This window comes from Dicentrarchus labrax, unplaced genomic scaffold (assembly GCF_905237075.1).
Source record: "Dicentrarchus labrax unplaced genomic scaffold, dlabrax2021, whole genome shotgun sequence".
NCBI classification, from domain to species: Eukaryota; Metazoa; Chordata; class Actinopteri; family Moronidae; genus Dicentrarchus; species Dicentrarchus labrax.
The window spans coordinates 13,588,948-13,613,079 of NW_026136713.1; the positions used below are offsets into that span (position 1 = coordinate 13,588,948).

The 24,132-nt window shown below is 41.6% G+C and overlaps 1 protein-coding gene across 6 annotated transcripts in view; it reads left to right on the forward strand.

Moving 5' to 3' along the window:
- The first annotated feature begins 446 nt into the window (after positions 1-446).
- Positions 447-24,132, forward strand: part of LOC127375217 (glutamate receptor 3) — an 81,977-nt gene continuing 58,291 nt past the window's right edge. For 3 of the 6 annotated variants that reach the window (XR_007887338.1, XM_051421178.1, XM_051421179.1), the window contains exons 1-2: positions 447-697; positions 1,161-1,319. Coding sequence is in view for 5 of the 6 variants with exons in the window: in XM_051421178.1 (XP_051277138.1) it covers positions 619-697; positions 1,161-1,319 (238 nt within the window). In the remaining variant the exon portion in view is untranslated. The remainder of the gene's footprint in view (positions 698-1,160; positions 1,320-24,132) is intronic. The other 3 variants (XM_051421180.1, XM_051421176.1, XM_051421177.1) reach the window with 3 other exon arrangements.

The following is a 24,132-nucleotide window of genomic DNA, read 5'->3' on the forward strand; positions in this document are numbered from 1 at the left end:
CTCAGCCAACGCTGGAGATAAACACCGATAAAGTAAATTTGCAGAATGAATGAAAAAGACACAACAACAACAACAACAACGTGAACACAAACTTTCCAGACACGCACCCGCAGCTCTGCACGTTTCTCCCCGCAGGATGCAGCCTTTCCACGGGTTCGGGAGATACGCAGCGGCTGGAGGTGACCGGGCTATGCGGAGTCACTGGCCACCTGAGATTGCAGTGTTTCTATTGATTGAGAAGGCTAATATTGACAAGTGCGCCGCATATTCCAAGCCGTCGTAGTCTGGCGGGCTGAGGCTTTTTAATTTAACGTCAGATCAAGTTTGACCAACATTGGCCCGCCGCAACGGGTCCAATCGCAGTTCAGATCAGCTCCTTCCCCCCCCCACATCTCTCCACCAACCTCCCCCTCCCCCTCTCCTTCTCTCTGTCTCTCTCTCTCTCTCTCTCTCTCTTAGTTGCTCTGCAGCTGGGCTGCACCTCAATGAACCTAATTGGTGCACTGTGAGCGACCATCATCTTTCCACTGGATTTCCATCGCGCCCGGCTTCCATCCAGAACATATGAATTTGCTCAGACAGACCCTTTTAAGGAGTTGAATAGATAGGTCGGAGAAAATGGCACAAAGCGTGGTTTTGTTCCTACTGTGGCTCTTTGACAGATCGTTCGCAGGATTTCCCAATCAGATCAATATCGGTAAGTGTTTTGCTGTGTTGAAAAGGCTGGAGATTTGGGGGGTTTGGGGGGACAAATCAAACGCAACGTTGCAATTTTGTATCGGTCCGTACGGAGCGCGGAGCTCTGCGCAATGATAGAGACTAACTTGATTTTACAGATGCTGCGTGCTTAAATCCGCTGAAAAACTACACAGATTAAAGATACATGTAGTGTTGACTGTGGCATTGTAATCATTGGCTTTAGATAAGTAGAGTGCACAATAAGGGAGACGGGAGACGATCTGAAGAGTTACACACAGGCGCACTGGTTAAAAAAAAATGCATAATTCTTTCAAATAGCAACCAGCCTCCTTTATAATACCACGGGCATATAGAGTTCTTCCTCTCTGAGTGAAATGAGGTCCAAAGCTTACACTATACTATAAAAAAAAGCGACTGTGAGAGCGTTGTCTGTCTGATCTTTGGTTTTCATCTCTTTAAAGGGGGACTGTTCATGCGTTCCACGGTGCAGGAGCACAGTGCGTTCAGGTTCGCAGTCCAACTCTACAACACCAACCAAAACACCACTGAAAAGCCTTTCCACCTCAACTACAATGTCGACAACCTCGAGTCGTCCAACAGCTTTTCAGTCACCCATGCGTGTAAGTGTGCTTCTATTTTCAGTCATGTCCACATTCCACACACCACTTCTGTCCTCCCAGAATGAGCAGAATTATTTATGTCCAACTCATACAGCGTGGAGCTTATAGAGGCTATACATCTCAATCCAGGGGACAAGTTCATCTCACTTCACTCTGGTTCAGAAAGTCACAATAGGTTACTCAGAACATCTACACATACAGATGTTTGCAATGTACACAGTGTTATGTTCTGCAAATTTTATTTTGTTTTTACCATAAATGCATGCACTCTTTTTCTTTTAACAAATGCACATTTGTTTATACAGATAATAACATTTTAAAAAGGATAGCTATGGTTGGAAAAAACTGGACTGGTGCCACATTTACAGCCTTTGTGTCTGTCTTGAGGTGATTTTTTTTATTTTACAACTATATGATATATATATTGTAGAAATAGCTTCATTTGGCAACATGCTGTATACCTGCTGGCCTTGAGAAGAAAATACAGCCAGTTACACAACCCTGTGTCAAGGACTCTGGAGGAGTTCATATGTTGCATTATGGAACAAAATTGGATGGAAGCAGTGGATTCTAAAACTTGATGTTGTGTGTTTGATAAATTTCTTTCATTTTTTATCACATAAAGAATTAAAAAGACATACACTGGTATATTCAAATACAGCACATGATTTTTCCCCCCATGCCTCTCTATGGGTTATATTATATGGCTATAATCCATCCCATGGTGCAACTGGTGCAGTGGCTGATCCAAAAAATAACCTGTTTTCTGTACCCTGCTTTGACTGCAGTTCCTTGAAATCAGCAGAAACAGACGGGACAAGAAGTGGGAGAAATAGAGTCAAGAATGCCATTTTGTGATGTCATTTTAAATGATGAGTTCAGTTTGGCTGAATGTCCGGCTTTAGAGACACACGGCTCTGTCTGACTGGTGAGGTTGAGTCTCTCTAACCCCTGTGTGGCACATAATGGCCCCTCTGACTCTCCTTGTGCCAGAGCATCTCTGCCTGCTCCGTCCTCTGACTCCCCCTGTGTTACAGAGCATCTCCCCCAGCATTGCAGAGTCAGCTCATTAGCACCCAGCCCTCATAGCACCTCACCGTGCTGTCATTGGGTGAAAGGGGGAAAAATCCATAGCTCCCCAACCAACGCCAGCAAATGAGTTGGGCTCAGACCTGCAGAGGAGGTGGGTCTGAGCAGTGAGGGAGATGAAGGCGAGCGTCATATCACAGGCAGCAGAGCTGCAAGCGCCCTAACGAAGGCATCCATAAGAAACAATAAGCAAATGAGAGTGAATAAATAATAGATAGTGCTGTGCAATTTCACGCATGTTGAAGAGGAAGGGAAGCATAGGAGAAAAAGGCTTGATATCAGAATCTAATTAAATTCAGGGGCAGACAGAGCTTTAGTGAGAGGAAGGGGTTCCTGTGGGAGCAGTGGCCCCGTTTCTTGTTTCTTGCTGCCACATCTTAGCATCTCCGTCAGGAGCTGTGTCTCATGACTGCCTTGAACTTCACATACAAGAACACTATGAGCTTTTAATGATGCAAAGCAACTATTGCCTAAAAGAAATTGATTGTTCACTGATGCAAAAGTAGCCAAATTTAAAATGTCATTATAATGTTTGGTGAGAGGATCTCTTTTGCTGCGGTGTGTATATTAATAATCTGCTCTGCTTGAAATTCCTCTTCTGTGTTGAATGTCTAGCCTGCTACATTATATAAGAATAAGTTTTGTACTGAACACACTGAAAGTCCTCCATTTAATAGTAAAATAATCAACAAACCTTTAGTAAAGACTGCTCTTGGAACAGTCTTGAGATGCAGTTTAGTTTTCTTTGGAATCTGTTTTGTGTAATGTATGATCTGGGACTTTTTTCAAGATAGTGCCCTGAGACTCCTGTCAAGCTGAGCTCGCAAACCGCAGACAGCTCATGCTGAGCTCACAACAGTCCACAAGCACCTCAGATTGTCTCTACCAATGTAGTGAACAAAATAGAGATGACGGTTATTAAATATCACTTATCTGCTGACTTCCAGGCCTTTGAGGCTTTGCCTCTGGTGAGTGAGGACCTCCTGTGTTCTGAGTTTTAGATTTGTCAGCGCTGTTGTTTGTTCTGCAAGCTGTCACAATTATTTAGTGGACATTCAAATTTCCTGAGCCCCCTGTGGATGACTCAGACCTTTGTCAGCAATAACACACATCTATTTTATGATCGGTCAAGCTAGGACTTCACAGAAGTGGCATTTATGCGGGTTTGGGGCGTAAATCTATTTTGAGGCAAGCTTCATTGCTTTGATCAAGATGAGATCCGGCTGGCCTTAGGCCTTGCAGAGTCGTTGAAATGACAGCATTAGTTCTGTTTCGCTTGGACTCTCTTTTCTTGAAGCTGATGCTTTAATGTGCATTCTTCCTTTACTTTGGGACAGATACTGCCAAAGCCCTATAGTCTGACTCATCATGTAGATCACTCCCCCTCATTTGCTGTACATCCTTTAAAAGTAATATAAAACAGGCAGAGGAACCTGCATACAGTAATTCAGATTAAACTTGCTTGGAGTTTATTTAGCTTTTTAGCAACAAAATATGGAAATCCTTAGGTATGATGAAGGCTCCGTCTTGTGTCAGAACAATTTCTTTCAAGTCAGTTTAAAGCCTTATGCTATTAATTGAATTAGTGACCGGCAGCAAAACAATGTGTGGCTTCAGTAATCCTTAAGGCTTGGCTTTGTACTGCAGAGGCATGGTGTGTGCTTTGGTGGCAAGACTGTTGTTGCTTTGAAGTGACATCAGAAATTGTGAAATGTGTAATTACCAGTGCAGGGTCCATAATAGCTGTGGAAGCTAGGAGTCAGGTATGCTCACAGAGAAGACAGGAGTAGTTCAAAGCAAAGGGTACCCGTTTAAAGAAAGCAGAGCAGACAGCATTAATGTTCCTGATGGTCACGGCTAGCCAACTTAATGACACCGACATCCTTTTCTCTCCTGTTTACCCTTCTTCCTCTCCTTTCTTTACCTGAGGCGAAAAAACACATCAAGCCCCCCTCCACCTCTCCTTGCCACGCTGTTTATTAGATTACCCGCCTTGATTCCTGTTAAAGGCAAATTTTGCAATGCTTGGCTTTTGAATCTCATCTCACTATTCCTCATTCCTCATTCTGTCATTAAGCTAATGGTCTGTGTCCCCTCTGCCAGCCTTTTTACATGTGCCTACCCCTCTTTTATTGAATCCTCCAGGTCCTTAAACCCTGGCAGTAGCAGATGCTTCTTTGGCTCTACCGTTCAGCCACCGCCTCCCACCACTGTTAGCTACTGTAGAGGAAACTGTTTTGCTCCAAGAGGAAAAAAAAAGACAGGATAAAACAAGTCACTGTGATTGCCTTTTGTCACTTCCAAAGGCAAGGGACAAGAGAGAAAAGGAGAGTGACTGTAAGGTGTGATATGTTATTGTAAATGGGAAGAAGATGAGGTTAAAGGAATCGTTTGACATTTTGTGAAATGCGTGTATTTGCTTTCTTGCGGAGAGTTAGATGAGAAGCTTAATACCACTCTCATCTCTGTACGGTAAATATGAAACTGGAGCCAGCATCTGGCTAACCTAGCCCGGCTAAAAACATGGGGGGAAACAGCTAGCCTTGTAGCTAGAAAGATCTGAAAATCTGCAGAACAGAACCACTAAAGCTCAGTACAGTAATTAACATATATCTCATTTCTTTAATCCATACAAAAACTGGAAGTGTAATAAGAACAATTTTTTCTTGGCAAGGGAGCCAGCTAAGACTCCAGGAAGATACTGTTCCCAGCCAAGAAATAGTCCAGTACATAACCCCACAGCAAATTGTTGTTTTTGCACTTAATTTTTTGTATGGATTAAACAAACAAAGTATAACATGTCAATTATTGAGCTTTAGAAATGCTGGTTGGTGTATTTTGTTACCTTTGGACAGAGCCAGACTGGCTGTTTCCCCTTGTTTCCAGTCTTTTATGCTAAGCTAAGCTAACCTGCTGTTGGCTGTAGCTTCATATTTACCATACAGACATGAGAAAACCATTAATCTGTGTTACCCAAAATGTCATCCTATTCCTTCAACACTGCTTCAGGTAAATAGAAGTTGACTTATGTGATGGTAGAAGCTCATGCTGCTGTATTGCCAATCTGAAGTAGCGCACAGAGAAATGAATTCCCGCATTTAATATGTGTGCTGCATTCTGACTGCATGTTGTATTCCACATACTGCAGGATGATCTATGGTGATAATGTGTGAGCCGTCCTGGATACAGTGTCAGGAGCAGAAAGCGTGTGGAGCCCATTAAGATGCATGGCAGTCAGGAAGAAAACTCCAGCAGATGTTTGTATTTGTATGAATGTGGGATTGCAATATCATTGATTAGGATCATAAACACTCAACAGCACAGTGCACAAGCCTAATTTTTGTCTAGACTCAACACATCCTTAGAAACATCTTCTTCACTGACCTTTACGCCCACCCAGAGAGTGCTAGCTCTGCACATGTTGCCCAGAAACACCAACAGTCTCTTTACACTGGCGGCCTACACTATGACTGAGCACATGTGGCAAATGGCATATGTCGTGAAGCACAGAAGAAAGGGCCCGTACAAAATCTTTGCATGTATTGTTGAGTATAGCTTTTGGGGCTGTTGTTGTTGTCGGTGGTGGTGGTGTGTGAATGGATGGTAAACAAAGCGACAGGCCGACATGTTTTTTCAGACAGGCTATGGTTCAGAGAAGCTCCTCAGGTGATTGTAGTAGTGCCACACTTCTTGTCCTTGCAGGCTGTAACTCAGCTTGAAAGGTGTGACCAGGGAAACATGGCAGGGGAAGCCGGGAAAGAGAGGGGGAAACTGAGTGGTGGGAGGATAGAGATAAAGACTGCAGTAGGAGAAAACAAGAGGAAAAAGAATTTAAGGAGTGTTTTAAAGATTGCTTATATAGAGCGTATGTGTGTACTTAAGTGTGTGACTGGGTGTGAGTGAGATAATTCTCCAGGCCATGGGGGTTGTACTGGGACATGCCATCACAGTCCAGCTGTGTTGGAGGCACAGATGGAGGTTTGTTTATGGCATGTGCATATGCACGCATGTGTGTGCACATATGCACAGAGTTACACACACATAGAAACTGTGGGTGTATATAGTCACACATGCTCAGACAGACACATCCCATCTCCCTCTTCACATTTGTCACTGCATAAATCTCACTGTTTTGTACTAGAGCTCCCATGACACACTTCATCGTTCATCCAAAGTAAAGGTCACGGTAAAAAATATTGCTGGCTCACCCTGTGTCTGTTTGTGCAAACAGCTAACACAATTTTAGAAAAATACAATTTTTGAAATATATGCAGGCTAGGAGTCCAAACGCAAAAGAATAAACAAGCATCAAGCCTATTTGATAAGCACCATGACTGTGCAAAAGCCTCTGAGAGAAACATGAGCCACCGTACTGTAACGTAATGGTGCGATTTTGAGGCCAGCAGGCCAGGCGGTCTCAGAGGCCTTTTGAGGTGGCTCGATGTGGGCCTCAGTCAGATGAATGGTACAGTAATGACCCTGGATGAGGTTACATGCTCTGGGAACTGCAAGGTCTCCGGGAAGGGAGCAGGAACACCAACAGAAGGGGCTGACTGACAGCATAGTTCAGATAGAGAAGCATGAAGCAGAAAAAGGGTGGAGTCACATGTTATGATCTGACTTAAGCTTAAAAATGTCTGGCAGAGTTGCTATCATTTATTTAAGAACACTACTACTAAAAAAAACAAAAAAAAACAAATAATAATTGTTACTACAAGTGCTACAGTAATTGCTACTACATTACAGCAAATCACTGCATGTCTCGTTGCTGATGAAATACATTTTCTACAGTTTTTTTTAAGTCACTGGTACAGTTTGTTGTGATCACATGAGGTTAAAGCTTTTTGATACAGCAAACACATAAAAGCCTGGAAAAATTCCAAAGGCCAAACCTCCAAAGGGAACATTATTTTGACCTAATTTTCTGGCCATGAGATGCCCTCCGCTGTATTTTTATTTATTTATTTATTTATTCTAAAGTCAGGCACACAGCTGAAGCTGTAATGAGATTCAGAATAGAAAACATAGAACACACTCTAAGGCAGATTCAACACAATGAATTTTTAATCAGAATATCAAAAGATCCTCTTAAACCCAACCTGAGGAGAAGTGTTGCTGTCGGAGTGTTATTTGTCTTGGAATCAATGACGCTGGCAGATGTTGTTTGATAAAACAACAGCTTTCCTCTCTCACTGCTGTGGTAGCTTCGAATCTCCATATATCTTTCACAAACACTGGGCATTTGGCCATTTCAGCAGCTATAGGATATAAAAAGGGTTGGGACAGATTTTAGATTTGGAAAGTCAGTATATCAAATCATAAATTTACATCGGTACTTTTTAAAGATTTCTCTCGTCCTGACAGTTATCAATCTTTTGTGGTGTGTTCAGACCTACAGTGGGGATGTTGGGGTCTTTGAATTTCTTATTGATTTTCTTTATCTATCTTCTCAATTTTCTGGGGATGTAATAAATTGCAGAAGAAGTGAGAAGAGGGATTATGGTGAATTGATTATGGACCGACTGTCATGGCACCCTTGAAGATATCACCCTACAGCCTGCAGTTATTTCAAACAGACAACACAGCCAACATAGACTTACTGTATATTGTGTTGTATTAACATGACAGCCGATGCTTTTCATATAATACATACTGCAGTAGCTCTGCCAGACTGGGACATATACAGATGCAGCCGCCTAGAATTGCCGACTGGTGTATGACTGGATCATGCTTATCTGAATGGGATGAATGGATATATCCGGCTGGCAGCCAGCTGGGGCAGACTATTTTAAGTGGCTATTACTAGAGATGTAATGACACTTAACTCACGATTCAATACAAATCACGATAGTCGGTTCACAATATGATTGTTTCACTATTTTTTTTTTTAACAAAATGAGATGAGAAGACAAATTATACCTGAAAAAGATTCCTTTATTTTGCAGACAAAAATCTACAAAATATATTTTTTATTTACTTTTTTTATTTATGAGGTAGGATATAAACAATGCATATCTCCTTTTCTTTTTAAAAGTCAAACTGATGTTGTGCATTGGTGCAGCTACTGCCACAAGTAGCGTAGGACATTGAACAAGCTAAGTCATCTGCCGTTTATAAGACCGTGACAGATCTATCTCACTGATTTGAATGTTCACATAATTGCATATCCGCAATTTAACTGTCTTGCGATATGTCGTTACGTTCTTAGCTAGAACTGTAATATTGCTCATAAAGCTTCAACACTTAAATAGATCTTGTTGACAATAACATTCTACAAATAAAATTTCCTCCACAACCGAGCAGAACAAAACCAGATGTTACCATTAACCAACCAACCAAGAATAGGTTCAAGAATAATTTGTGCAACACTGACCCATATGTGAGCTTTATGACAGACCCATGAAGGCAAGGCGTAGATCAAGTCCCCTTTTTCATCAGCAGACATGATGCAACATGACAGCCCATCTATGCTCCGCACATCTGTTCACCATGGTTTCTGAACTATAAGTAAACAATGACAGGCTAAGTCTGTGTTCTGTTATTGAAGATGATATCAGCGCTGCGTTTTGATGAACAAGAGGAGCAGGTTGACCATATAAAAAGCAGCGATAAAGACTTCCAAGGACCACACAGGAGGATGCACAAAATCTTAGTGGTGCATTACAAACATTCGTTGTTGAGGAGGAAAACTGTTTATGATAAGAAAAAGGCTGTACATGTGGAGCATTTCAAGTAAAATGAACAGGGGGTAGACTGCTATTGTGAACTATTCATCTCAGGTGCATCGGAGATATGTCTGCCAACAGCTCAGCTTCGTGTGATGGCTGCTTTCCATTTTGTTTTCTCAATGAGCAAAACCTCTCAAGGAAAGTGGGATACGTTGTTTGTGGCAGAGATTATTTTTCATTTCAGAATGTCATTTACCCTTATGCACCAGTCATGAAAAGAAAGGGACAGAGTCGGTAAAGAAGAAAAAAAGGAAGAGCATTTTCAAAACTTGTCACTTGTGAAGATCTCTGACATTGCAGTCAGCATTTTTTTTTCTTTCACTCCGCCTCTCTGTCTTTCTCATTTCTATCTCTCTCTCTCTCTTTATATATATTTAATCTCTCCCACAAAGCCCATTACAGCTATGTTCTTGCAGCCGTTGCAGTCACACTCAGCTAGCTATTGGCCATTCACTAGACTCCCCTACAATACCCATAATCACTGAATCAGTAATCCCCTTCTTGAGCTGGAATAGCACATCCGCATCGTGCCTCATCGGAAGTTGCTGCATTGGCCTGGCTTCACTGGGTCCAAAAGAATAAGAGGGAACTCTGTAGTCTTCCTCAATAGGAGCCGCTGACTGCATTGTCCTAACCAAGGTCAGACAGCTTATGAAAGAAAACACTTTTGGGCCTTTTATTATTTCTGAATAGCCCAGAGAAAAGCATTAATTGGCACCTATGTGCTGTCTAATCTTCTCAGTCCACTTGCACTTCGTTGTTTATTGTTTTGGTTTTCCTCTGTATGTGTGTGGTGGAGTATATTTTCTGTGCTAAAGACAGTCAAAAATGAGGAGGACATCAGGGCGGTGTTGTGATGAATACAAAACATCAACAGGGAGTGTCACGATGTACTCTCCCAACTAGTAAATATTGGATCACAGTGCGACGGGGCTTCCAGCTTCCAGCTCTCCGTCTGCCGACTGAGCAGATTGATCCGCACGTTTCTGGCCTGTTTCAAAAGAGGCAGTCGCTAGCAAAGCGCTGCCAGAGCTGCATGTCTGTGCAGAAACAAGGGCTCCATCATAACTGATTGCTTGTGACAGTTCACAGTCGCCGGGCCACTGAAGCATCATAACCTTGTGAAACTAGTGTAGAGGCACTCTAGCATACAGGCTGAAGGAGAGGAGGAAGAAAAAAAATTATATTAGCATATTCCTTGCAGTGTTACAGAGATGCAAATAAGACATGCCGTGCCATGAATAGCCTCTGTGGTTAATATTAAACGCATCTTATGTAATGAAAGACATAATGCAGACCAATACCTCTGGAGAAAAGGTGGATTTATAGACAATTACTGCGACTGTGATTGCAGTTGTAGATTGAAGACCCGAGCGATGTCAGAGCAGGATCTGTTGATGTGTTGGAATAAACTGCTGATGACACTGAAACAGAAATATCTTCTGCCAGGCCTGAGGAGCCAATCCAAGCCACTCAAATCACTTTATCTGTGCTGTCACCATAACAAGCGCCAATATATTTCTGATTGTTCACTGATTCACACTGAACGTGTGAGTTTAATCAAATCTGCGTTATTGCTGTAAAGAGCAGAATGATAATCAAATGGCCATGAATAATATGCTTGGAATTATTCGGTTGTAGGCAACTATAAAGCTTTGACTCATCTGCTTCTCGGTCGCCAAGGAAGTAGTTGCCATTGCTGTTTGTCAGTTTGTCCAACTTAAATTAAGAGGATGTAATAGGTGTGAAGGATAAAACCATTTCGTCAAGACGCGGTGGTGTTGTCTTACTTTACATGCGTCTTACTGCAGTTCTCCTGTTCTTAGTGCTCACTATCCCCATGAGTGAGAATTAAGTGAACATGATGTGCTCGCTCAACCATGACCCTCCTCTGTTTCTCCCTCCAATGGTTAATTCGGAGAGTGCTGTTGTGTGGCTCTTGCCATTTCACACATGGCTACATAAAACCTGTGGGCGGTTGCTCCCAGGCCACTGTCCATGTTTGTGTGTCCATGCATGACTCTGTGATGAAATATTGAAGTGTTCTATCATCGACCATTGGGTCGCCGCTGGCGTGATACCTGTTCCTTAATTTTATTTTTCCTTCCTTCTTTATCTCTGCGGCATGTCTTTATTTTCCCCGGCATGGTGTGCAGATCAGGAAGGCAAACCTCATCTGGACCCATGACAGAGCTAAACCATCGCAGCTGCAGAATGAAAAGGCCGTTTGGAGTGAATCCATTCCAAAAGCCTCAATGGGAAGCTTCTCTCAGATGCCGGTGCCCTTTGCAGCCCTGACAGTGCTAGAATATGATGAAAAAGGACTTGGGAGAGTTCAGTGGCTTAGCTATGTTTATGAGAGAAGGGAATAGTGGAGGAGAGAGGCCCAGTTACTGAAGATGGAGAGATGAAGTGACCAACCACTGTGTTTGTGTATGCCTGTGTGTGCATGTGTGGGTGATGTGAACTGGATTGTAAGTACATAGCACAGTAGCTCTTCCTTCATCTCTTCACATACCTGTCTTCTATACTGAACTAAAGCAAGATGAATATCTAGACTATGCTGTCTTAGGGTATGTGAGGTTTTATACGCTTCTGTAGATAACCTGCAGACATTCAACAGCAATGGAAGGGGACAATGGCTGTGAAGTGGACAGTGGCCAAAAGTAGCCTGATGTCCACTTTGAAATGAACTTCCCATAAAGGGCCGTACAATATGTGTGAATGGTTGAAGCAAAATAGCCCCTTGCTCTTTCTAGTATAAATGGACAGTGAGACTGAATAACATACGTCTTTTAAAAAATGTCAAGGGCCCAGAGAAGTCTCATCAGTTCCCTTGCTTCCTTCTCAGCACTTTGTAGAATGTATTTTCTTCCTGCCCGTTGCACTGCTGCTGCTGCTACTGTAGGCCCATCCCTAAGCTGTAAGGGGATAGACTTTGGGTCTTTTATGCATAAAGAAGCTTAAGTTTGGAATTTGTCTCAAGTGGCCGAAGTTTGTGAGAAGTCAGTGAACATTTCACTCCCAATTTCAGGGGTTTGTCTCAGAGTAAAGCTTTTTAGCCGTAGGACACCCTGTAACTGTATGAAATATTTAGGTGTATAATGTCTTGTTGCATGATGAGTTTCCTACTGTAGAAATTGTGAAGCAGCCTTGTTATTTTTACAATCCCCCAAAGAATGTGATTAGTGCAATTTAAAACATTTATACAACACAGTCTAAAGCTTAAAGTGTCTGTTTACCTCCTCACTTACCACTAGTGGTTTCTAGATTTCTGCCTTCACCCCAATACAGTGGGGGTAAAGGAATCTTCCTTATACTCTGGATAACCCAGAAAACGTGTTGTTGAGTACGATAAACAATTCACCTCCATTGTATTGGGGTGGCTGCAAAATCTTCAGGCCAGCAAATAATACTAATGGCTGGGACATACTGCCCACGTGAGTGTGCATTTCGAAAACTCTTGCTTTTTATTCCAGCGCCCATGTAGCAATGTTTCATAAGAGAAGTCTTGTCTACTTTCCCCACAAACTGAGCACAGTTCTCAGTAAAAATAGACTAAAAATGATCTGTTAATAATCATGTTGACATTATAACAACATCATATACACCTATATCTGTATAATATGTTACAGACTTACAACTTAACTCAACACCTCCTGTATCTGTTTCAGATGAAAAGCTCTCCAGCTTTTCTGTGCAAAGAACTGATTAATTTGTTAACAAGGCTTTTATTGTATTACATTTATCAAAGGCAAATTCAGTGTAGAAAGATAGGGCTTGTAGCAGCAGCAGAAACGCTCTCTGTGTGGACACCACATGCGTGTGAGCCGCGTCAGTTCAGTGAGGCGGCCGCCACGCACTGCTCAGATGCGTATCATCAGAGGTTAGTGAGAATATATGCCTCTTTGTTATTTGGGTGAACCAACCCTTAAATTAAAAAATATTATTTTATGGAAAATTTATCAGTTTAGCTGAAAAGTTAAATTACTTTTGTGGATTTTGCTTTTTGCTGATAAGTCTACCAGGCTGACCCTATCCATTTCAGTGTATCTTTATCATGCTGTCATAAGAGTCATCTCTAAACCTGGGACTTACAGTATTTTGAATTGAATACACTGCCGCAGAGTTACCATGTCATACAAGATATCAGATTGTCACCAAATGAAACTGAAAGTGTGCTTTTGGCGTTTGTGCCCAGCACATACCCAGACAATGAAAGGTCCACTGAGAATAAAATGGAGCACATCTTTTCATCTAATGCAAGAAAACTTCTCGCTCTCGTCTCTCCGAGTGACTATATGAAATGGCTCTAAAGTGAAGCCCCTTGCTAAAAAATCTTTATTGGTTTTTGTGGGGAAATTTGCTTTAGAAAAGTAAGGTGGGTTAGGCATATTCATATATGCCGGCATAAATAGGATTACTGCTCACTCACTGTCATAGCCCTCTGTTTTCCATCTCTCTCTCTCTCTGCTACCTCCAGCATTATCATTCAGGGATGGAGCGCCATCTCAGCAAGGGCACTAATAAGATGAAAAGTGCCACTGGACTCTACATACTTAACCAGGACAGGATTGAGGCTGAGAAGGAGAGGGAATTCTTTATGTGATGTCTTCAAGGTTAAACAACTGGTCCCATCTCCCGCCCTCATTCACTTATTCTATTATTCTTCGGAGAAAGGCAAAGAGCTGGGAGAGACTGGTCCTGGAGAGGGGCTGCTTTAAAATTCAGCCCTGTAATCAAGCTTCACATTGCAAATCCCTCAGTGGCTCGGCTCGCTTTATTTTATCGCCATAGGATATGAATGGTGACATGTAATTTGATTAGTGACACCGGGGGCAAAGGCTTAGTTTACATGCGCAGGAAGGGGACCTTGTGAGAGTGGCAGATAGTCATCCCCTCTTGGTGGCCCCGTGCGGCACGGTCTTTGCTTTGCATGTGCATATAAGCTATACATGAGACACACAGATCAGAAATCTCCCTAAAGGACAGAAACAACCAGTCAGAAAGCATTAAACTCAGATGATTTGCACTGTAACTGGAATATGGAAATTTCAAAACTCATTTCTATTCTGTCTTGGAGATGAGAAAAAGAGAAAATGACAAACAGAAAGTAGTCTAGCAAGCAAGGAACAGATAGATTTGATGTATACAGGAGTGCAGGACAAACAATCCAGCGTTTTGACATTGATGGAAAAATATATGTGCCTGCCAGACATCCAAAAAGTTGACTCTTCTTGTTTTTTTCAGTCACCAAAATAAGAACAGGAACAAGGGAGGTTTTCAGCTGCCAGGTATTTCCCCTGCTGTGTAGAATTGGATTCAAATCAAGTCACCTGGGTGCGGCACTCTATATCACCACAAATCTTTACCCAGGCGAGCCCATCTCTACTGTAGTCAGGTCGAATAATGTAGAAGCATATATTTTTCTAACTATTTTCTATTTTGCTTTAATATCTTTGATGTGGCTGCAACTTTCTTTCCTTGTGTCTTCGTTTCTTCAAGGCATCTGTCATGGAGTCCTAAAGTTAACTGTTTCCTTTGATTCAGCAGGGCTAATCTTCCCTGTTTGTTGTGAAGGCAGCGCCCCAGACCACTTCTGACAGCAACAGTTTGAATGTTTGCTGTTCTGGTCTGACATGTTGAACTCTGTCTCCCTTGTTCCTTTTCGCAGCTGTCCCGGGCGACCTGAAGTCGTCTCACTCCCAGCACAGAGATGGTGATTAGACTCTGTGTGTTAGGACACGTCGGCACGCCTTCAGCGGCTGTCTGTCATCGTGCAGTCATGGCGCAATCCACACCCTCTTCATCTGCGATCTTGCGCTCTTCGTTGCTTCGTGCTCCATTCTCTTCCCTTCCTCCATATTCATCTGCAAAGAAGAGCACGCTTTTAGGCCCGCAGTGCTGATTGGGAGGATTAGTGGTGTGTGAGGGACTTTGTCACCAGCTTTCTTGGAAATCCAATTACAGAATATCATAAGCCTTACATGTTTCATACTCTGCTGAATCCTCCTTGAAAATGCACACAGCCACACTCAAAGGGTCAGTTTTTAGTAGCTGTCCTTGCTGTGTACTGTTGTGACATCTTCCTGAAGGTGAGAGGAGGGATCTTCTCTGAAAGGTTAAGACAAGTCCTGTAGCACTCCTCTTGCCTCTGCATTGCAGCAAATGGTGGACTGCATGAGCCTGTCGAAGAAAGGGATTGTTATTTGTTCAGCGTGATGGGCCGGGATCTCGGAGCATGGCTCTCGAGGTGAAGCGAGGGCCAAGGGTTTAGGTTTGTTATCTGCTCACATAGATAGTCCTTAATTGCATGTGTCAAGGAAATGACATGGAGCAGATGAAGGCATACAAAGTTGGATTTCTGCATGTATCGGTCGAGTCCTATCAAACTGATTTTCCCCAGAGTTATTGAGCAAACAGTCCAATCTCGTTGCTGACATCACAACACTGTTATCTGAACTACTGAAATGGGCAATGTATTGAACATTTGAACAGCATTCTTGGTCAAACCTCCAGTTTTTTGCTCTGCATAATGATTTTTGCTGGTCAAACAAAGGGTATTGCCATGGTAATGAAGACATCACCACATGTGCAGGTCCTCTGTGGCGTGTAGGTCTGTTTGACCCGCACAGTGCTTTCAGCCCTGTGGTCAAACAGAAGCATGACGGTAAGACCTTGAAGGTGAAAATATCTGTCAGAAGGAGATGGAGTAGAGAGTCATTGACTCCTTGGGGACTGCTCACCAGCCACTCTCACAAGTACAGGACTATATCATCAAGATAGCAGGTGGAGAGAAGAATGAGCTGCTGGTTAAAGGGCTGCAGAAAAAAACAAGACAGGAAAGAGAATAGTTAATAAACTCCAGTGATCGGGAAGTGCGTGCTTGTAGGCCACTGCTGACCTCAGTAACTCCTGGATCAGTTTGTCATCTTCAGGGCACCATATACAGTATATATATATATATATATATATATAGAGTATATAGAATAAATTGCAGCAGTCAAACACTTGATGTGTCAGGCATTATTAATGATTAAACAAAGGTTGCAGACGATGGATGGGACTTAGTCCTGTACATTTTTAACTGTGTATATAGAAGGAAAAAGATGTGCTTTTGAGGAAGAAAAAATGGTTCCACTTTATTTGGATAGACATATAGTTTACAGTAGAGTATCTGTAACATTTAAACATCTTATTAGTTGAGATTGAAAAATTCAGCTCTTTTACAAATAAAGGTTTGGTTAGGTTTAGGCACAAAAAACATTAGGGTTAGGCTATATTCACAAACTGTTACATATACTGTATAAATAATATGTTAAACATCTACAGACAAACCAAATACTACAAATACTAAACCACTGTAGGCATACTATCCAAATGAAGTGTTACCAAAAAATATATTGTTTAGATTAGTTACATAATTGTACAGTTGTAATTTACACAGATAAAACTTTGATTCGTGACAATAAGCAATCCTGATTCAAGCCATATATGAATTATGTTGGAAGGGAAGTATTATCAGAGAACAAATAACAAAATAAACATTGAATATCTTAGTATAAAAGTGTTAAAAACACTAGTAGATAGTAGATGTAGCCATTTCTCTGCAGTCTTTCACCTACCACAGAGTCCTAGTTTTATTGGTTTTTCAATTTTAGCCATCTTATTAAAAAATAATTAGACTCATTACATAAACCGTGATTGCAGTCACATCTCAAAATTGTTCAAAAATCATTAGTGTTTAATGGGAATACCAATTTAAAAAGCAGACATTTCTAGTTTGCATAAGTAATCCTTCCTGTTTACTTATTTTGACAAACAGAATCATATCAAGTCATTCAGATGTGATTCCTCAGCTTATAATTTTGTCTTTCTTACAAACAGAGCATAGGTTCGGTCACATCTCATTTGGAATGACCAGGGTCTGAGATTGTATATGAGCATTTCATCAGACGCAGTGAGGTATGGAATACGTAAGTGGTCTTCCTGTAGATGCCTTTATGTCCAATTCATGAGGCTTCAAAGAGAATATAAATCATGTTAACTCGAGTCTGAATTTTATGCTTTTACACGGTCCTTCTCAATTGGATACACTACTCTGCATTGGGCTTGAATTGAAATTTTTATTTTATACTTTTACAAAAATGTCTATTAATAGTTCCTCAGAGGATATTCAAATAGTAACTGTGATCAGTTTTACACAAACCAAAGTCAATATTCTAACTTATCACTGTACCATGCTAATAAATGTTGATCCATTGCAGTTTTTCTATACACTGGTTAACATTTCAGTCTATGCTTGTTCTCATAAATTAATCCTCTCATATCTGCTAGCCATGTAGTGGGCTTCATGTGTTATACAAAAAATATGAGCAGCAGGGGTGACAAAAAATCACTTAACACTTGTTTCCATATATTTTTGGAAAAATAATTTTGTGTTATTTCTAACCTTACATTTCAATCTAAATCGTAACTGTGAGCAAAATTCTCACACATGCGATTGCCATGTTGGAATAAGAGTATGTTTCTTCTAATAGTTGTCCAAGCATTGGAGAAGTTTATATGCTTTTCCTTTGTGTAGAGCCAGCATTACAGGCAGCCACTCAGCCCCCGCTTTGATAGAGACGGACTAATTTGAGCCATTAAAGTTACTGGCCAGTAACCTTTTTTGATGTGACTTTTACTAATGTATCTAGCAGAGAAGGAAATGCATTGGATTTTCACAATCTGCAGTTGTATACACAAGATAGATACAATAAAACTTCCCTTGTCTACTCTATTTCTGCTTTACAGTGCTACTAATCTTGATAGGAAGGTAGAAAATTCTTGAGGTGAGTACGAAGTTCATTCAGTCACCAACAAAATCAACATTTTAAATAATAGATACAAAATATGATAGGTGGGAAATTCATTACATGAAGCTGCAGAAGTTAGACAGCACCTGTCTCCAGCTGTTGTCTTGGTGGGTGAGTTCCAAGCTAACAGGTCTTGGTGACAGAGTATCCCCAGGCCAGGCTCCTTATCCCCTATCATCCATCATACACTTTAGCAGTCAAACACACAAGTACAACATGCATAAAGAGACACATACACAGAGGCACCTCTGAATGGATTCCCAAACTAGCAGGGTTAGCCCAGGACAGAAGATAAACTAAAACTGGTCGTTAAAAAAAGTGAATTTTAAATGTTATCACTTGTAAAACAGCAAGTTTGCTTTAGATTATTGGAGTAGATGGTGTAGGTGATTGGAGTTTTCTTGTAAATAAACAAAAAAATCTGTTTACAATCAGTGTTACTCACCAAAACTCACTGTGTATCCTTGAGGTCTTAAAAAACAGGTTGCATGCATTTCCTTCCTTATAACATATTTGTGAAGCAGCTTTTTTTTTTACTACCACTATCGAGTAAAAATATAAAATGCTCCAAAATTAATAATATTAATGCCAATTCCAATATCAGTAAATATCATAGTATGGCAAAAATCATGTAACAAATATCTGAAAAAACATTTCATACTGTATGTGTAAGACTACTTACTTTATAATTATTATTATTTTTTTTAAAGATTGCATGGAATAACAAAAAGATAATTTCATCATGATCCGGTTCCACATAAAATCGATTAGCAATTATACATACATACAGTATCCCTGCTCTAATGCCAATTACTGGATACATTTTATCGCTGTAGTAAATGTGTGTTTTTATTTGCTCTTTCCACGTTGTGTGTGCATTCATGTCATTTACCCCGGCAGATAATTTGAAGTGTAAATAGGTACTAGATGTTGATGGAGCAGGACCAGTAACAGCTTCCTTTTAACGTTTCACGGCACCGTTGCAGATGAGTCGTTCTTGAATCTGGGTGTGCCATTTGAGTTAACAGTTTGAAGCACTTCACATCTCTGTATGACAAGAGCTGATGCAATCCCCCAGGGCACTTACGAGCTATCTCCCAGTGACAGCATCTCTTCTTTAGAGCAAGCTGGTCCTGATGTAGGCTGCTGGTGGTGGTGGTAGTGATGGTGGGGTGGGGGATCAGTGGATACCAGGAAGAGAAGCCACGAGGACCAGAGGGAGAAGGAGACCGAGGCACAGGCAGGAAATGGAGGACATGTGACTGAGAGGAGAAACAATGGAGCGGAAAAGATAGAGAACGTGGGTTTTGTGAATACGATGAAGAAAACAGCTAAAGAGATACAATCATCATTGACATTTACTGTTCCCGGCCCCCTTCCCAAGGCTGTGCAAAGCTCTGGCTTATGGAACGCGAAAGAACATGGAAGTCCTAATACTTTGAGTGCATGAAAAGGTTTTTTTTTTTTTTTTTTTATGAATTAGCCCAGCATGCCTGCAGGATACCACATATCCCTCTGAACTAGCATTCCAGGCCAGCCATCTCAAGTGATGCATCAGAAATGTAACATCCCCGTAGCACTGCCAAGTGTCCTGATTATAGAAGGGAATGAGGGCGGCACACTGTGTGTGTTTGACCAGTGAACTGGAGATGGGATGCATGGTTCCCTGCAGCAGGGTGGGGGAGGAGAAGGAGGAGGAGGAGGAGGAGGAGGAGGCACGGTTAGCTGCAGAGGAAGAAAAAAAAAAGGGAAAATGAGATTGGAGAAGAAGGAAAAGAGAAGGAGCAGATGAGAGAGATTTTTCTTTGTGTTGTTTACCACTCAGTCCTTATGCAAGCTCCTCTAATGACTCTGTGTACATGCACATAGTTGTCTGAGGACTTGAGTAAATTAGCATTATTGAAATTCAAGGTGACACTCACAGAATCATTGAATTATATTAACTGATGTGTTATTTCTTCAGAGTCGGAGACAGGTTTGGCCGTCTTAATTGCACCTACAGCACAACATTTATTTCATTTTTATTTAATTACTGAGTGGGATGAAACCGAAGCCGGGCCCTTCTGTACAGCAGCTCTCTCCTGACACTTTTCTCTGGCACTTTTTTTTTTTACTAAAGTCCAACACCAATCTCTGCTCCACTGATGGAGCGGGGCGATATTATGGGGGAAACAATGTGAGAGGGGAAAGAGAGGGGCACTCAGGTGGAGAGAGATATCACCATGCTCAAAGAGGATGTATGCTTTGGGGGCTGACCAGATGGCTGAGGCAAAAGACAACAAAAGGAGAGGTCAAATATAGTGGTGAGGATAGAGGGGAGGAGAGGAGAATTGGGAGACAGTGAGGCGTTGAGAGAGTAGGGTGGGGGGATCAGTACTGCATGGAGAGACATCTTGAGTGTAGGAATACATACATATACAGAGTAGGACTTTTTTGGGCTGCAATAGGGCAATCCAGAACTTTCCATACTGTATGTGAAACCTGACGGAAACAGCTACTAAAGTTTGGCTCTTAACAATCACAAATAATAGGAAACTCAGTACATGAATTCTTTGTGTTTAAGTTGTAAGCATTTATCATGTATTTAAGTTATTAAGCTGAAATCTTGGCGCAATTGACTTTCCTTTTCACTGCAAAGACACTTTTTTTTGTCAATATGTTTCTACTGATTGCTATTTTGTTTGCTGTTTCCTATTAATAAACTTGCCAGTGTATATGCTGTGCTCATTTGTTCTGCTGTCTTGTTATTTACCCTTGACTGAAAGAATTAGAGTTTATTAAAATTGAAATGGTTAAGAAATGTACATGCGCCGCAAATTAGTGAGGTAGCAAATTGGTACAGCTTGTAACAAAAAATGTACATTAATTAAAAAGTTGCAATCTTATGCAGAAATATGGGATTAAAAGAAGTAGTTTCAAACCAACTTGCTCGTTCCTCGCAGGTGATCCCGGCTGTTGGTGATAATAGCCAACACTGCTTTGTTTTTCTCTACCCGCGCTGGGTGGAAACCAGCCACTATTGTTTTCCACTATTTTCTCACAGCATTTTGTCTAAATGATGGCTGTAGCTGCCTAGCTTGCCAAAGGAAGGGTCATTTTTACTCATGAGATGACACATTTGCCTAATCAATCACGATCAACAGCACTTCTAGCTCCACCTGAAGGTTTCTGGAGCTCAGATTTACAATCCCTGCTACAATTCTGTTTATAAACACCTTCAGAACCCATGAAGTCTCCACATGTGGTGTTGGCTTGTTAGCCTCTGACCATGGAAATGGGCCAATAGTGATTAAGAGTCAGAAAACAAGAGGTTTTTGCACAGCACAGCTTACGGCACTCCATTGAAAATCAATAACACTGCTTCCAGTAGTGTTACACTAACTGTGGTTGCGTCTATTTATGGCAGTGCATGTATGTGGCTGGGAATGCCAGTCCAGTAGAACCACATTACCTGTCGCAAATGCCCATGAGGTTAAACTCTGATGAAGGTGGAGAATGGATTTATTGTGAAAGAAGCAGCGTGCAGCTTTTGTGGCAGGGTGACTTGTGTCTTAGGGGCAGAGTTGCAGGATGCTGGCAGATCTCGTGCAGTGAGACTGGCTAGTGAGTGCCCCCAAAACACAGCAGGTCATTCTTCATCTAGAACACCCTTCTAAACCTCACCGCCATGGGAGAACCTACCTGGAGCTCAGATCACCTGAGATGGTGTAGCTCACGGGATCCCTGCAACACGCAAACCTTTCCTTTGCAATAAGGGGGCGACCCTGACAAGGTTGCAGCACGAAGACATTGTATCGCTAACAGGGGCAAAATGAGAGCACAACAGGGGGAGGGGAGAGGAGGGAGCGAGATATGGGTGTGTGGACATATCTGTTATTGAAGCTTGGGCTAGCTCAAAGCTCAACCTAATAAGCAGAGGACAGCTGAGCAGAGAGAAAGAGGCTGCCAGATCTTGTCCCCTAGGATAGGTTCTGTGTCAGTACTGGCCCAAATTAAGAGGGAGTGCAGAGAAAACTGGGCCTCGACGAGGGCTGGAACTCTTACTGGCTCCCATTCAGTGTGGGAGATTGCACCACTCACCCTGCAGCACTTAACCACAATACTGCTGTCCATCTGTTGATTCACTTATCAGCAGGCAGTGTTGTCTGTGAGTGTGTATGTGTGTGTGTGTGTGTGTGTGTGTGTGTGTGTGTGTGTGTGTGTGTGTGTGTGTGTGTGTGTGTGTGTGTGTTTGTGAGTGCCTGCTTGTATGTCTGCATATGTGTGTGTGTGGCTTATCCTGCATGTGTGTTGCTGAGAATGGATGCTTATACCTTGGGAGAGGTGTCTGTACCAGGACAGATAGGGAGGGAATAGAATTAAAAAGGATGAGGCAAATCCCACCAGTGACTAGATCTCTCATTCACACAGCAATTGTGCTTAAGAGCCAAGTACGTGAGCGCTGTCATGTTGTCCTCTGAGTGTCTGAAAGGTTTGCACATACTGTAGCACCGTTCTTAACAAAGACAGACATAGGCGGAAAAAGAAAAACACAGTTGTTGTGTGAGCATATGTGTGTGTGCGATTGCATCTTGTGCTTGATTAGGATTAACGAAAAAATACAAACTGTCATGTTGGATAAAGAATTGTTTCCAGTACTGCATCAATAACCTCAGAGAATGCTGAAAGTCATTTTTTTAAATAAGGTCCTAAGCAACAGTATGTCGGCTGAATCCCACCATGCATTAAATGATAACCGTCAGCCAATCAGGAACACATATTTAACATAGTCATTACATAAGATTAGATAGAGCCTTCCCTCCTGTCATCCAACCATTGTACTGGAATACTGGAAAGTATTTACGGATGTTAAGAATGCTTGATTACCCAGCGGGAACACTTGAGAGTCAATCAGAATAAGTGAACAGCCATTCATGATAGGATAGGAAGGCAAAACACATCTGTAGCTCTGAATGTTAGTTTACACATTAATGGCTTCTGACTGAATGGAAGTCGCTCCTGCCTGACAATTTACGCTGTCCCACTAGAGTGCATGATGAATACACAAACAAATAGAAACCTTTTTTTGCCTCTCAAGAAATGTCATCAGATGCACACATTGATAATAGAAAATGCTTGTATTACTGAGATGTTCATTCCCTAAAGTGGTTGTGATAGATTTGATACAGTGAAACACATTCAAATGATTGTGTAACTGTTTATTTTCTTTTACCTTTTGTTGCCTCAGATAGTAATTTCACTGAACAGCGTCTAGTTTTTGTGCAGCTTGTCGTACCTTCTTGGTCAAGCTTGTACTAAAATCTGATCTCTATATGTATATGTCAATACATTTTATGCCTTTTTGTTTAGATTATCATAATTTGGTCTCATTTGTCATCCAAGCTATTTAAAGATACAGAGTATATAGCTGTGACTGACAACGTGGTGCCAGCAAAGACGAACGTTGTAGGTTTAAGGTCATTTAAAAGGAAACCGTGTTCACTTTTTACTCCAGGCAGAAAGAGTTGTCTTTTTCAGCTCTTCCGTAGAAGGCAACAGAAGCGGCGACAGGCAGGAGTAGCGCTCACAGATGCTGTGAATGCTGCAGTGAGTCGTTCACTGTGGATGAGGGAACAGAGCGATAACTGGTGGGAGCTCCTGGTGGGAGCTGGAGACCTTTGGTGAATGCTGTGACGTTTCTGTCCTTTGGCTGGCACTTTCCTACCAGCACACTGTATACTTGCATTTACACCTGCAGGATTTATACTGACATCCTGTCACAAAGCAGGGCGCTATCATCGGATCCATTCACTTTCTGCATGCATGCTTTCTTTTTGTGCAATGTGTATTAACATGTATTTCTCTTGTTCAGATGCAGATTAATGTTGATACTAGATTACTCCAGCATTTTATTTATTAAACAAACTAAAAATAAATTTTAAAAAAAGTATGGCAAAATCGAAGCAGCAGAGGTTCATATATCCTGACTTTAAGTCCTTAGTGTGCATCCTACACTTCCTATAATGCAACTTGATAGTGTGTTTCATTAGACCTTCTTGCTTGCTAAGTGCCTGCATCTTTCAATCTCCTCACTCCCAATCTGAAACACAGGATTTCTATCATCATTTTGTTACTGCCAAACCTGACCCAAGATAACCC